Genomic DNA, 15,533 nt, shown 5'->3' on the forward strand with positions numbered 1-15,533 from the left:
ACCCAGTACAGGATTAAAAACATATATTATTCCAAGGTGAAGAGCACCCCAACGGCAAAGAGCTGCCATTCTGAAGAGGAACATCCAGCATTAAGTGTTTCCTGCAGAGGTTGAATAAAACTAGATATAAAAACTATACATCATACTTTCTGTATGTCAGGAAGTGTTCCACTGCCATTAAGACGTCTACAAGCTTCATATTGTTACCCAACTTAGCGGAATGTCTTTCATATTACCTTCATGCAAACTCCTTAGTAACATCTCTAATGCACTTTAATGAAATTCTGGTGTTACTAAAGGCAGCACTCAGAGACAGCAGGCTTTAGTATTATCAGTAAGTGCAAATAAGTTTAGTATGTGTGCTTTCATTATTAGACCACTCTCATGGGGCGGTATTTTGGTCAATATTTTTAAGCTCTTAAAGGGGTTTTCCAGTTAAATACTATTGATGACCTATCCTCAGGATAGGTCATTAATAGTTGATTGGCTGGGGTCTGTCACTCGGGACCTCAACCCATTAGCTGAGCGGGTACATGCTGTCAGCGCCAAAATAACAGAGATCGGAATGTAAGCCTCCGCGCCGACCTTTGTGTAGTGGCCGGCGCTTGTAACTGCAGGTATGGCTCTCATTGAAATCAATGGGAGCCGTGCCTGTAGTTACAAGCACCAGCCACTACATGGGAGGTCGACGCAGAGGTTTCCACTCCGACCTCTGTGTATTTGGAACGAAAGCCTACATGCTGATCTTCCGTGTAGTAGCTGACGATTGTAACTGCAGGCACAGCTCCTATTGATTTCAATGAGAGCTGTGCCTGCAGTTACAAGCACCGGCCACTACACAGAGGTTGTCACGGAGACTTCCACACAGCTGATCAGTCGGAGTCAACAGATGCCAGCTGATCAACTATTGATGATGACCTTTCCTGATGATGGGTCATCAATAGTATTGAACTGGAAAACCCCTTTAAGGACATGGCCTATTTTTGCCCAAGGGACACAACAATTTTTGGGGGATTTTCCTCTCCACTTTTAAAAGCCATCTTTTTTATTTTTCCATCGACATAGCCATATGAAGACTTGCTTTTGGAGTGGCAAACTGTACTTTGTATTGGTACCATTTTTGGGTACATAAATTACCTTGTAAAACTTTTATTAACTTTTTTTGGAGGGCAGGGAGAGAAAACACATAAATTCTGCCGCTGTGAAGGCTTGATTTTGTGTGATGAGCTGAAGTTTTTATAGCTGCCATTTTGGGGTACATACGCCTTTTTGATCACTTTTTGGGAGACAAGCATTTTGCCTCCTTTTGTTAGGGATTTTCTTTATGTTTTTTCCTGTGCAGGATAAATAATATGTTCAATTCAATGTACAGATGGTTACGTATGATACCAAATATGTCGTTTTTTTTTTAAGATGTTTTGAATTTTGTTTTTATATAAACAGGGGAAAGTGTTCAAAAAAAGGGTTTTGTTATTTTTCTATATGTCATGTTTTTACACCATTTTTGTTTTTACATTTTTTAGGCCCATGTAGGGGAACCATAAGAGCTACGATCATTATGTTGCATGCATTATCGCTATACAATAGCGATTGCAGGCCATGGCAGATTCAGATACCTGTTTCTGGCCTCCGGTTGCTGTGGCAACCGATCGGCCCTCCGCAATCAAATCGTGGAGTCCCGATGACATCACAGAGGGAGTGTGTTCCCTCTGTGAACCCTTTACATGCCACAATGTACATTGATCGCATCTAGAGATTCGGGTTCCGGCGGAAGTGAGCGCGGTGGGTTGCGGAAGTGAGCAGGAGGTAGTGGTGGTGGGGGGGGGGGGAAGGGGTGAGAGAGAGAGAAAGATTTTCCCCCCCGCCCCCCGCCGGCACCCGAATCTTTGCAGGCGTGCAGGCAGGTACTTGAAAAGGACGATACTCCCTCGAGTATCTGTCCTTAATGAGTACGCTCGCTCATCTCTAATCGCAGCATGTAAAGGGTTAGGATCAGGGATCAATGTTCTCATCAGTTCCATCTGTCACAGCCAACCTCCTGCTGCAGGACAGTGTGGGCTAACTGCTGAGCCTGCACCATCCACAGGACGTAAGTCTACGTCCTGTTGCATTAAGGGGTTAATCAGTATTTGTAAGCCAAAATCAAAAGTGGAACCCACAGAGAAAAAAATATAATGAAAATATTTCTACCTCTTCCAAGTTTTGGACCCAGTCTTGATTTTGGCTTACAAATACTGATGCAACATACTGCCGGATGAAAGTGGCCTTAATGACATAAGATGTTTGTACTCATAAAAGTGACGAGGGAGACACAAAAGAGCAAGAAAGTAGATCCAAAAAGTCACTTAATGGAACAAGAGAGTCTAATGATTGTCTTATTTCTCTATACACAGCACAGAACTCCATTACTTGTATTTTCCCAGCAACATTACACACCTTAATTAATATTACGGCCTGATTCTACAGCCGGTATGGGAGGAACAATGTGCGAAACATCTCCGACTCCAAGTACTGGAAGTGGAATTAATGGGGTTCATATCTGTCTTAATGGCGCCTTGGGGAGTGATGGCGGCAACAATGTGGGCGTTAATCTGATAATTACAAGCACAATAATGCTGTCCTGGTGTTAACTGTTTCATCTCTCAGTTGGAGTATTTCAGGTATTTGACAATACTACGAAAAAAGAGGAAAATTTACTATGACTGCCATCTCCAAACAGGCCTTAGTATAATTTTGCCCGATGCACCTAATACATGAGGAGGTGCATCCCGGCAGATCCATACGCTTAGACAGAAATGTGTACCAAGTCCGACACGGCATACATCTATATATATAAGGACGAAAGCCCTCACTGACTCACTCACTCACTGACTGACAGACTGACTGACAGACTGACTGACTGACTCGCCAAAAATTCTCCAGCTTCCCGATGTCGTAGAAACATGAAATATGGCACGAGCATAGATTATGTCCAAAATAGAAAAAGTAAAGGGGTCCCAACTCGATTATTCAATTCTAGCGCAAAAGAACTAGCGTCCAAATTTTAAGTACGGAATCTAATTCTCTCACTTCCTGATGTCAATTTATATAAAGGAAATGTCGCATGGTTACCCCCACATGGTGTTTCCTGGGTAACGCAAAGAACCATACAAAATGGTGAACATATTTTTTTCCTCAGTATCTCTAAAGTAACCACGATTTTCCGTGTGAACACCAGATAAACACCAGTACCAAATTAACTCGGGCGAAGCCGGGTATATCAGCTAGTTTCTAGTATAATTTTTGGGTGTGGAAATACACAGTATTCACTGGCCAATTTACTTCTATGCCTATTTCGGTGCGTAATACACACCAAAGTAGGACACGTTGCATGAAAATTACCCATATGTGAATGCACCCATTGAAATCAATGAGTCCTATTCATTGCATATTACGTGGCTTAAACACGGCCGTGGATCTGCACTATAATCCGCTGTGCAGAGTCTACCATGTGTGAACATAGCCTAATGGGGTTTAGGGTTAGTGCCTAGGGTAGCATGAGGTGTAACTACGACCCTGCTTAATACCCCTGCATGCAGGGGTCCCACACATTTGTGCTGCTGCTTTAATTACAATTATTCAGTATTTGCACGAGTGCTACAAATAGAGATGAGTGAACGTGCTCGTTTAGAGCAATTACTCGAACGAGTATCGCTTTTTTCGAGTAACTGCCTACTCGGACGAAAAGACTCGGGGGGGGGGGGGGCGCCGGGGGTGAGCGGGGGGGTTCTTCCCCCTGTTCCCCCCTGCTACCCCCAGCTCCACCCCGCGCTCCCCGGCGCCCCCCGAGTCTTTGCGCCAGAGTAGGCAGTTACTCGAAAAAGGCAATACTCGTTTGAGTAACTGCTCTAAACGAGCACGTTCGCTCATCTCTAGCTACAAACATTAAGCTGTTAAAATAGTCAACTTCACGTGATATGGGAAAACATACAACCCAAAGTTAGGAGGAGCTGAAAAATATTTTCAAGAACTTAGATTCTAAATGTAACTTTGCATTTACACCGCACCTCAATCATTGAAACTGGTTATATCATAGTTTAGAAGATTCCTCTTGTTTTGGGACATGTTTCATTTATGTCATGCCAAGCCTTAGGACTACATGTTAGACAACTGTTATTGTCTTAGCAAACATGACTTCCGAAAATGGTAGCTGTAATACCAGACATGGAAATAAGGAAGATGGAACAATAGCTCTGCAGCGCCACCTATAGGATAGCAGCATTTCTGCAAATCAATGTCCGACCTTTTATACAAGTTTTTATAACAATGATTGGGAATGCATACACAGACAGCTGTTTCAGGGTTTTTGTCCCTCGTTAGTGTGCAGTAGGTTTCCAGCTTGGCTAGTAAGAGGCTGATGACGTGGGTCGTGAAGGAATGCTGCCATTCAACAGGTGGCGCTGTAGAGGTATTGTTCCATCTTCTTTATTTGCATATTTCCCAGAGGAGCAAGAATGGCCTTATAAGTCTTCTTACTCACCTCCTGGGTGTCTCCTCACACACCCTCTAGGTCACAGGTGTCAAACACCCTCATTTTCTGTGGCCTGCCTGCTGTGCAGTAAGTTCCCTCACTCTCCTGCTGTTGTCAGTATGCGATCTTCTATTGGCTTGTTCTGTCTAGTGCAGACAGTAATAGAGGAGTGCCGATAGACTGACAACGGCCGCGGATTATACGTGCATAATAGTGTGCGTCTGCATGTATATATGCATAATAGTGTGCGTCTGTGCGTATATGTGTAGAACAGTGTGCGTCTGTGCATATATGCTTCGAATAGTGTGCGACTGTGTGTGTGTATATATATATATATATGTATAATAGTGTGCGCCACTTTATTACCAATCTTACAATTAGAATCGGCCCTTTGAAGGCAACTATAAGGCTGATGTGGCCCTCAGTGAAAATGAGTTTGACACCCCTGCTCTAGGTGCTCTCCCGACCAGACATAGAGGCATGTATAATAATTAGAGATGAGCGAACGTACTCGGTAAGGGCGATTTCGCAATCGAGCACCGCGATTTTCGAGTACTTCACTACTCGGGTGAAAAGTACTCGGGGCGCTGTGGGTGAGCGGGGGGGGGGGGGTTGCAGAGGGGAGTGGGGGGGAGAGGGAGAGAGAGAGAGCTCCCACCTGTTCCGTGCTGCTACCCTCCACTCCTCTCTGCAACCCCCCGCCCCACAGCGCCCCCGAGTACTTTTCACCCGAGTAGTGAAGTACTCGAAAATCGCGGTGCTCGATTGCGAAATCGCCCTTACCGAGTACGTTCGCTCATCTCTAATAATAATATAAAGAAATGGCCGCTACAAAATACTTTGGATCAGACAACCTTGGTTAAATTGCAAATATTTGGGCACTGTGACAGCATAACATAATATTTATGCCATTTTCCATAATTTCCTTTAATTTGTTAAGATTTATATTAACATTACTAAAACTATGGGAGTGATGTGCGCCATAATGTTCGTTGCCATTTAGTAATTCTATTTTCAGGGTGCAATTAATCTTAAACAATTACATCATTTCAAATATATTGTAATGCTATATTCACCTTTTTACACAGAACTAACTGGTGATCGAACAGGAAGAACACTCTCTGTTGCTGGCGTCCATATGGCTGGTAAATCCATTGCATCTCCCCAGTATAGATAAGTTCGGAACTTCTGTCCAGGATATCATCACCCTATGAAATATAGATACAAGTCATGAATGATGCGCTGCAGTGAAAATGTCTAAACACAGACCATTATATATTATCCATGGAGAATTTTAGCAAAACCATTAGGCAAATATTACCGATGGATAACAAAATGATGATTTCCTTCTGTGTTCTATGACATTAAAGGCTATGTACACATTTGCATTCTTTATTTTATCAATGTGTTTTCCGAAATGAAGACTTTTTATAATTTGTTTTCATTAAAAACTTCTGTTTGTTTGGCGTCTACAACTGTTCTTCAGGACACTGGAGATTGGAGGACTGATAGATTAAGAAAAAAATCCATCAATAATAGTAAATTGAGAGCTGCTTCTCAGCTCCAAGCCTGGTCTGTTCAGTAAGAAGGAGCTCGCTGTGATTGGCAATGCATTACACAGTAAGGGATTTGTGAGACACAACCACCCAGGGGTGTTCTGTACTGACAAATCAGCACATTGTCATATGTAAGTTCATGTGAGTCTTCACACAGCCAAGTCCAGACCTCTTATCAACAGAAAACATTTGGCGCATTATGAAACAAGCAGCTAGAACCCTACATCAGACAAGAATGGGGCAACATTCCTCTCCCAGAACTCCAAGATTTCCAAATCATTGCATTCTGTTTTCTTTACACTTTACACAACATCCCAACTTTTTTTTGGAACTGGGCTTGTACATGTGTAGTATATTTCTCATTTTTCAAGGACTTTATGGTTGTAGCACCATGGGCACTATAAATACGTTTTGGAGTTTGTATTTTTTTTGTATTGTCACCATGTTCATTCTTTGATGCTAAAATCCCACCCTAGAGGTGGTTGCACGAACGCCTCGGAAGTAACAGCTTGGTAAATACAAAGAACTAAACCATTAGAAGATTTCGATTGCTAATAACACTGTTCAGCCACATTGTATGAAAGGGAGTTATTTACTTGTGGAGTGGGTGCAGTAATTCCTGATTTAGAGAGTGGCATCACTGTGTTCTAATTAGGGACTCACAGACTGATTAGCACTGCAGGCAAGGGGGAGATCAGACGGGGGGGAAAGCAAAAGCAACGTCTTTTTTTTTCACCAGGCTCCCTTTTTGATGCTTTCTGTTGTTTGAAAACCCTGTTGTAGTCTCTGACTTTATTTTCCTCAAGAGATTTGCTGATCAAGCTGGCCCTGTCTCCAGAACAGCATCTTAGCGGCACGATGCACGGTTTTCAGCCCAGCGTTTGATGTGAGAAGGCATGAAAAAAGGGCTTTTAAATGTGAGTTTCAATGCCTTACTGGAGAATCTGAACACACATGAAAGCATTTGAGTTGACAGCTATGTAGTCAGTTCTTCTATTATGCACAAAACTGGTTAACCTTTTTGCTGCTGGAAACGGCGGATGAACTACGGGATGGTAGGCCCTTGTTGACTAGTTTTGGATTTGGGTGCTTGCAGAGATACTTTGGGGACTACACCGAAATACGAGCTTGCTTGTAGTATAGTGAAACGATGGTATATCACACTGTATAATAATGGCCTAGGGGAACATTCACTGTAGACCAAGTATTTCTTGCCAAACATGGCCTCAAATCCCATTAGTAAAACTTTTCATATGCCTACTTCAGAAAAAGTTTCCAACTTTCAGCTAGACTTCTTTCAGAAAACCTATCCTAAAAAGGGACCAAAAAATAGGCAAGTGAATGGATGGACCCGTAGGGTTGCAGCGATTACCGAGAACACATCCATCTATAAAAATAGCATTTAAGCAACATCGATAACAGGAATAGTAAACCACAGCCACATGACAGATACAACATGCTGTTAATATAATCACCCTGAGACAAGGCAACCAATAACATACGTCAGTTGCACTTGTTTCTGCAGCGGAGTATTCAATTTGGCTTCAATTAGGTTCTCCGGGTCTCTCAGCTGCCAGTCTTTGCTCCCTATCAGCTCCACCGAGGATTATTCAGAGCGCAATGAAGCACACAGCTGTGACTCCTTATTTAGAGGGGACTGGCTCAGTCAGATAACAGATGCAGCTGGGAATACGTCATGTATACAAGGATGGAGACGCCGGCTTCTTCCAAGGGGAAAATTAGTCCACATTGGTTGGCATATTAACTCTGTATCATTTGTTTTGAAATATATACTTATTAGTAAGATAGGTGTTTGCAGAGATACTTATTAAAAAGGAGTATTAACTGAAGAGATGTTGTGATTTTTCTCTTAATAATTAACCCCTTAAGGACCCGGCCCTAGTTTAGACCTAAGAGCACAACGATGTTTGGGGAATTTCAACTCCACTTTTCAAAAGCCATAACTTTTTTTATTTTTCGGTTAAAATGTCATATGAGGGCTTGTTCATTGGAAGCTGAGCTGTAGTTTTTATTGATACTATTCCGGGGTACATATAATGCTGAACGTTTATTAATTTGGGGGTCAAGGTGACCCCCCCACACCAATTCTGTCATTTTACTTTTTCTTCTTTTAATATGGCGTTCACTCTGTGATATAATTGACACAATTTTTTTCTGTGGATTAGTATGATTGCAACAATACCAAAATCATATATTTTTTGTTTTTTCCACCTTTGTGCAATAAAACCTTTTTTTTAATATATTTTTTGCATTGCTACAGTTAAGAACCTATAACTTTTTCTATTGACGGAGCTGTATAAGGGCTTCATTTTGCGTAATAAGCTGTAGTTTTAATTGGTAACATTTTGTGGTATATAAAATGTATAACTTTTATTAATTTGGGGGAACAGGGTGAAAAAGCACCAATTCTGACATTTTTTGTTTGGCTTTTTCTTTTTTTATTATGTGTTCGCTTTGTGGTATAATTGACAGTTTTTTTCTGCGGTTTGGTATGATTGCAACAATACAAAAATTATAGTTTTTTGTTTTTTTTCCATTTTTGCACAATAAAACCTCCTTTTAAAACACTTTTTTTATTTGCATTGCGGTATTCAAATATACATAGCCTTAAAAAGAAAGTCTTTCAATGGTAAGCAGTTCTCCTGAACTGCTCTGAGTAGTATTCAGCAGGCGGGGATTTAAAATCCCCGCCTGCTGAATGGGCTGCCTCTGATTGGTCACAGCCCTCACCAATCAGAGGCAGCTCTCACTCACCCCATTCATGAATTCATGAATGGGTGAGTGAGTGCTGCCTCTGATTGGCTCAGTGCAGGGACCAATCAGGGGCAGCTTTCAGCTGTCATTCAATAGGCAGTCCATTTAGCAGGCGGGGATTTTATATCCCTGCCTGCTGAATACTACTCAGAGCAGTTCAGGAGAACTGCTGGCCGGCCGCGGCTGAACTCAGTCTGCAGGGACAAGGTGAGTATATATAAATTTTTTATTTTTACACATTTTTGGATGATTTTCAGGGAAGGGCTTATATTTTTAAGCCCTTCCCGAAAATTCATCCCGCGCTCGCCGGCAGCCCATTGCTTTCAATGGAGCCGACTGTATTGCCGGCTCCATTGAATTCAATGCGCTGGACAGCGCTCCTGTGATCGGGCCCGTTTCTAAGGTAACGCAGCTAGGAGTAGATTTTTCCGGCGATTTTTCGGCCCTGGTCACGCGATTTGCGGATGCGCATCCGTCATGCGATCCGCAAATCGCGGCAAAAAACGCCCGTCTGACCGAGGCCTTAAAATCATCTTACAGGAATAAAAGGGTTAGGAATAGGAAAAAACCAATGTGGCTCAATAAAGATGTAAAGGGGGGCAAAAAACAGCAAAAGGAAGCATTTAAACTACTAAAACAAGAAGACAGCAAAGAAGCACTACAAATCTATAAGGAAAAAAATAAATAATGCAAAAGGAAAGAAAAGCAGCAAAAATGGAGACAGAGAAACTTATTGCCAAAGAGCGTAAAATTCCATTTTTGGAGGATTTAGTCTTTATGGCGTTCACGGTGAAGTAAAAATAACATGAACCTTATTCTGTCGGTCAGCGTGATTACAGCAGGACAAAATTTACGTAAATTTTTGGTTTACCTTTAAAAAGTAAAGAACCAGTCACCATATTCTGAGAACCATAGCTTTTATTTTTACATTGATTGGCCTGTTTGAAGATTTCTTTTTTACAGGGTGAGCTGTTTTCATTAGTGTCATTTTGGGTACATATGTATCTTTTTGCTCGCTTTTTATTCACTTTTTGGGGAGTCAGGGTGCCAAAAAAAACTAATTTCTGATATTCTGTACTTTTTCTTTTAACCGTGGTTACTGTGCTGGATAAACAGTGTGATATTTTAATAGTTTGGACTTTTAGAACACTACGATACCAAGTATGTGCATTGTTTAGATATTTAGCTGCTGTGTATGGAGTGAACTCCACTCGCAAATTCACTCCATACATTATATACGACCACATGACGCACATTTACGTGATTGGGTTGGGAAAAGGTTAAACTTCAAGGATATCAATCTATCCAGTTAGGACTAGAGATGAGCGAGCACGCTCGTTTAAGGCTGCTACTCGATCGAGTAGCAGTCTTATCGAGTAACTGTGTACTCAACCAATCAGCATGCGGGGAGAGAGAGATCTCTCTCACTCTCCCCCTGCTCCCCACCCACTCGCCCCCGCCCCCTGCCTCCCCCCGCATGCTGCTCAGGCGAGTACACAGTTACTTGATGAGACTGCTACTCGATCAAGTAGCAGCCTTAAACGAGCGTGCTCGCTCATCTCTAGTTAGGACACATGATAAAAAAATTGTAAATCAATTTTACCTGCATTCATATAAATGAAAGTGACAACTGGAGCACCGGAGAGGCAACAGCAAGAGAACCCCCAATAAGGGCTTGGCTTTACAAGTGGTGAAAACAGACAATTCCTCTTATCCTTCGGGATTGATTCTTCTCTAGTTTTGCTGGTGTCCTTGTTACTACTGGTAGCATGAGGTGGTATCTGCAGCCAATCAGGTTGCACACCCTGCTCTTTAAGGATGGCACTTCCAAAAGTGCCAGTCGCATGAGCGTTTGCTATCTTCCACTACACAATCTGAAGACCATGGAGCAGATACTAGAACATGGACCATTACATGGGGAGAGCTGGACAGAGCCTTTGTGCAAGGAAGAACGGGAGGCGCACTGCCAGAGCCCCCTACAAAATTGATATTCACCAGAGAACACCCAAATTGCCAGGTCTGCCATTGGCGTCCCATTTTCTTCACATGATTTTAGTTTCAGTTGATACGTCATTTTGTTCTCAACAAAGTACACAATTCGTATTAGTAAAATTCTCCACTTGAAACTTTCATTCATCGAAACCTGGTGCGTGAGTTAAGTGCTCCCTAATTTTATTTTTGAACTAAGTGTTGCCTTATGTTTTTGTGCAGTGTATATTGAATTGTTCTCTTTTATCTAAATGCGGAAAATTTCGTATAGCCATTATTGGGTAACAACCAATACAATCTCTATTAGAACCTCCATAGGGGAGTCACACATGTTTCACAGACAGATGAATAAGTGGTTATTAGAGATGAGCGAGCATACTCGCTAAGGGCAATTACTTGATCGAGCATTGCCCTTAGCGAGTACCTGCCTGTCTGGAAGAAAAGGTTCGGCTGCCGGCGGCGGGCGGGGAGCAGCGGGGGAGAGCGGGGAGGAACGGAGGGGAGATCTCTCTCTCCCCCCGCTCCCCCCTGCTCACTGCCGCAACTCAGCTCTCACCCGCGCCGGCAGCCGAACCTTTTCTTCTAAGCGGGCATGTACTCGCTAAGGACAATGCTCGATCGAGTAATTGTCCTTAGCAACTATGCTCGCTCATCTCTAGTGGTTATACGTCTCCCACTCATGTACCAAGTGGTAGCTGTATTGGGAATGACAATTTCATAGACTCATATGTAAGAAATGTAGACTTTTTCATTCTTTTGTTTATACATGAATTTAAGGGTTGATATCTTGCTTGATCTACATTTAACAGTGTTTAGAGCATTTGGAGAGCATTTACAGCAGCTTCATAGGCTATTGACACAATAGACAGGAGGGGACGTGTATGGGAAATTGTTCTAGGCGTGTTCTGTGTGTAATTTTGCAGGGAGGAGGAGTAGAGAGTCACAGCTTATAACTATTGTGAATGGTGTATCCTGCGTTATCTACATATACAAGGTGTTACCCCTCAGTGTAATCCTGCCTGTGATGTTAGTGGGGAGAGTGCTGCAAAGTTTTCTCTACAGATCAGGAAGTGACAGACTTCTACAATCGCAAAAAAAAAAACTACATAAAAATGTGTTATCTTGGAAACAGATTTTCGCTCTCAGGGCCCTTTTTTGCACTGCACAATTATCATTCAGGTAATCATTAGATCCCGCCAAAACTGAATGATAATTGTTAGTGTAAACACGGCCAACGATTGAACGACAATTGATAATTCCTTCAATTCTCGCCCCGATATTGTGCTCGCTTGTGTGAATGTAGCCTTCCTGTGTTATTTGGGTTCATGACAGTTTTTGCAGATTGATGCATATTCTATGTATGGTTTTTCTGTGGTATTTTTCCATTGGTGTCTCTACAAGAGAAAAAAAAACACCCAAGAAAAAAACTCATGCAAGAATGAAGGATTCCACAAAAAAGCAGGTAAAAATGTAAGAGAATCACTCTAAAAATGCATGCAATTTTTCTGTCAGATTTTTTCACTAAAGAAAAGCCAGAAAAAAAGGCTAGGTCTGTAGGAAGCCAAACCAAAATACAACCACTAATACAAATAGTACAAAGTTCTAATTGAGACGTCGTAGAAACCAAGAATAGAATGAGATCATCAGTGTCTCTGAGTCCGGCAGTCATGTACTTTATTCCTTTAGTACCTATACATGTCAAGTCAATAACTTCCACTAGCGAATTGCATGGAGTGACTGCATATAATGCACGCGAGGCCAAACATTCTTATCCAATTAATGCTTCTATTATACAACAAACTATTATGGAATAGCAGTTCTCCTAGGAGAATGCAATGTGGTAAATTTCTGCAATAAATGTTTAAAAATCTAAAACATAATTAATTTGTAAGCAATTTGATTAGACAGACTAATAAATTAAATTACGCTAACCATTGTTTCTTGCAATAAAAACAGAAATCAAACAAGATAATGAAAATCTGCACATGCTGAAAGAGGAAAAAACAAGGGAAATGCGAAGGAGCTACAAACGGGTAGGAAAAGGATGAAGGAGATGCAGGGAATGAAAGAGTAAAAACCAGAGAGAAGACGACCATGGACAGGAAATAACCGACCCAGAGGAATGATAGGGGGCGCAGTGGAGAACAATGTGCAAATTTCTAATGTTAAAAGGGGATATATTTACCAATGGAAGCTTGGGTATTGAATGTCATACGAGCTATTAAAGGGGTCATCCATGCAGTGGCCGCCAGGATACACCGGGTTCGGACAGGAAGCACAGCTCTGACTCCTAAGTGGCGAACATCTTTCGTAATTGCAAGCACAGCTCCCATTGTTTTCAATTAAAGCTATACTTGAAATTACGAGTGCTAACCACTTCACATAGGTCGGAGCAATGCTTCCTCTCTGACTCCGGTATATCTCGGTGGCCGCTGCCTAGATGACCCCTTTAATGTTGGAAGAACCAACCAACTTTGGTGCGAGAAGACAACCATCTAAAGTGTATGGCTGTGTCTTGACTTCTTAAGGGGAAAGTAGGATCAGAATGTTGGAGCAACTGGAATCAGCTGGCTCTGGTCATATGCTATTCATCATGATGCTCAGACAATCACCAGCTTCAGCAGCCATGACAGAATCACCACTGAAGCCTATGATTGGCTGAGTGGTCATGTGCACAAACAACGGCACGTGGCGGCACCCAATGCAGCAGGGACGGAGGCTCAACACTGAACAGGGAGTAGTTGAAGGAGGTATGTATTTTTTCTTTATTTACACCATAACATGGCTTTAATTCTTTTTCTTTTTGACTCTTGGAAAACCCCTTTAAGGCCTCATGTCCACGGGGAAAATCAGATCCGCTGCAGATTCTCCATGGAGAATCTGCAGCGGGTCCCTCCTGCCCCGCGGACATGAGCGCCGAAAATAGCAATTTAAAGCATTTACCTTTCCGGCGCGGGCGACGAAGCTCTGCTCTTCCTCACGGCCGGATCTTCATTTTCGGCCGGCGGATGAATTCCTGACGCCGGCGGCACGTCGCCGGCACGTCGTCGACGTGCCGCGCGCATGCGCCGGGCACATCCGCCGAGCCGAAGCAAGGGAGATGCGGCCGTGAGGAAGAGAAGAGCTTCGCGGTCCGCTGCGGGTGAGTAAATGCTTTAAATTCCTATTTTAGGTCTCCCGCGGATCCGGACGGCTTCCATAGGCTTCAATAGAAGCCCGCGGGAGCCATCCCCGCGGGAGACGCGCACGAAAATGGAGCATGGTCCAGATTTTTCCATGCTCCATTTTTTTTAAAATCACTTTTATTGACGATCCGCGGGTATTTATGTACCCGCGGGTGGTCAATGCATCCCTATGGGATGCGGATCCGCATGCAGGAAATCCGCTGCGGATCCTAAATCCTATTTTCCCCGTGGACATGAGCCCTAACTCTAATATCATTAATGTATTTTCTCTATGCTCTGACTAAACTAGGTGTATTATCCTTATACTGGGTCAGAAGAGTATCATTTCAACCTTAGAAAGAGCACTTATAAGGCCATCCATGCTCCTCTGCAAATAGAGAAGATGGAACAATTTCTCTACAGCGCCACCTACTGGAAGGCAGCATTCTTGCAAGTCAATGTCAGACTTTTTAATAAGCCTTGTAACAATGACTGTGCATGGTTGTGTTTTCCTTCTAGAGAAGCTTTTGGCTTTGGCTCTGGCTCGCAATTCTCAGACAGCTGTTTTGGGGTGACTGCCACTCAGTGTGCAGCAGGTTTGTGGCTTGACTCGTGAGAGGCCTGTAGATGTGGGTTAGGAAGGGTATCGTTTCTCTTTAGAGAGATAACCTGGAAGGTGTGAGAATACTTATAAGGCCATCCGTGCTCCTCCTCTGGGAAATACGCAAATAGGAACAATATATGCAAAATGGAACAATACTTCTGCATCACTTTGTCTTTTTTAATGTACAGGAATATTGTACAGACTAGAGACAAATATACTCAATCATGTTCTGAGCTATTTGCTGAATGTGGACATCGTAGAGTGAAATGTCATTGCAAGTTTTGACGTTACATGGGGCCCCATGGTTACTTATCACTTCCCTGATAAAAAAGCTAAATGGACAAAAGAAAGTACAGTAGGAAAAGGGTAGAGAGATGATTTCAGAACACAGAAGGACGACAAAACAGAAATTGACAGTCACGATAAGAGAGGGAAGGAAATGATACCCTATATGCCCATTCGGATGGAGATATATTTGGGTCATGTGATGTTCATGTATTCCATGGAAAAGTCTAATATTGGATTGCAGGAATGCTGCCTTCCAATAGGTGGCGCTGCAGAGGTATTGTTCCATCTTCCTTATTTGCATATTTCCCAGAGAAGCAACATGGCCATATAAGTCTCCTCACACACCTTCTAGGTGTTCTCCTTAAGGAGAGATGGTACCCTTCCCATTCCACGGACAGTACATGGCTCCATAATGGCCTGTGAGGCTTTTCACATGGCCATTTATTCACATGGATCAGTGGTATGTGTGAAAAAAAATGACTACATTTCCTTTTCTTATCTGTTTTCACGGACAAGAACAGCACATGCAGTGTGCAGGGTCAGTGTATACTGACGGCGCATGGACAGGTGTCCGTTTGCTGTCTAATGCCAGTTGCACCTAGGTTTTCCAGGTGCAACTAGTATCCCGCTCTGTCTGAAAATGGCCA

At 42.7% G+C, this 15,533-nt stretch overlaps 1 protein-coding gene across 1 annotated transcript in view; it reads right to left on the reverse strand.

Annotated features, from left to right (window-relative positions):
- The window catches only part of LOC136580797 (uncharacterized), a 390,741-nt gene that overhangs the window by 21,077 nt on the left and 354,131 nt on the right, over window positions 1-15,533 (reverse strand). The window contains exon 11 of the mRNA XM_066581655.1: window positions 5,587-5,718. Within this exon, the coding sequence (XP_066437752.1) occupies window positions 5,587-5,718 (132 nt within the window). The remainder of the gene's footprint in view (window positions 1-5,586; window positions 5,719-15,533) is intronic.

This window comes from Eleutherodactylus coqui, chromosome 10, assembly GCF_035609145.1.
Source record: "Eleutherodactylus coqui strain aEleCoq1 chromosome 10, aEleCoq1.hap1, whole genome shotgun sequence".
In the NCBI taxonomy this organism is placed as follows: domain Eukaryota; kingdom Metazoa; phylum Chordata; class Amphibia; order Anura; family Eleutherodactylidae; genus Eleutherodactylus; species Eleutherodactylus coqui.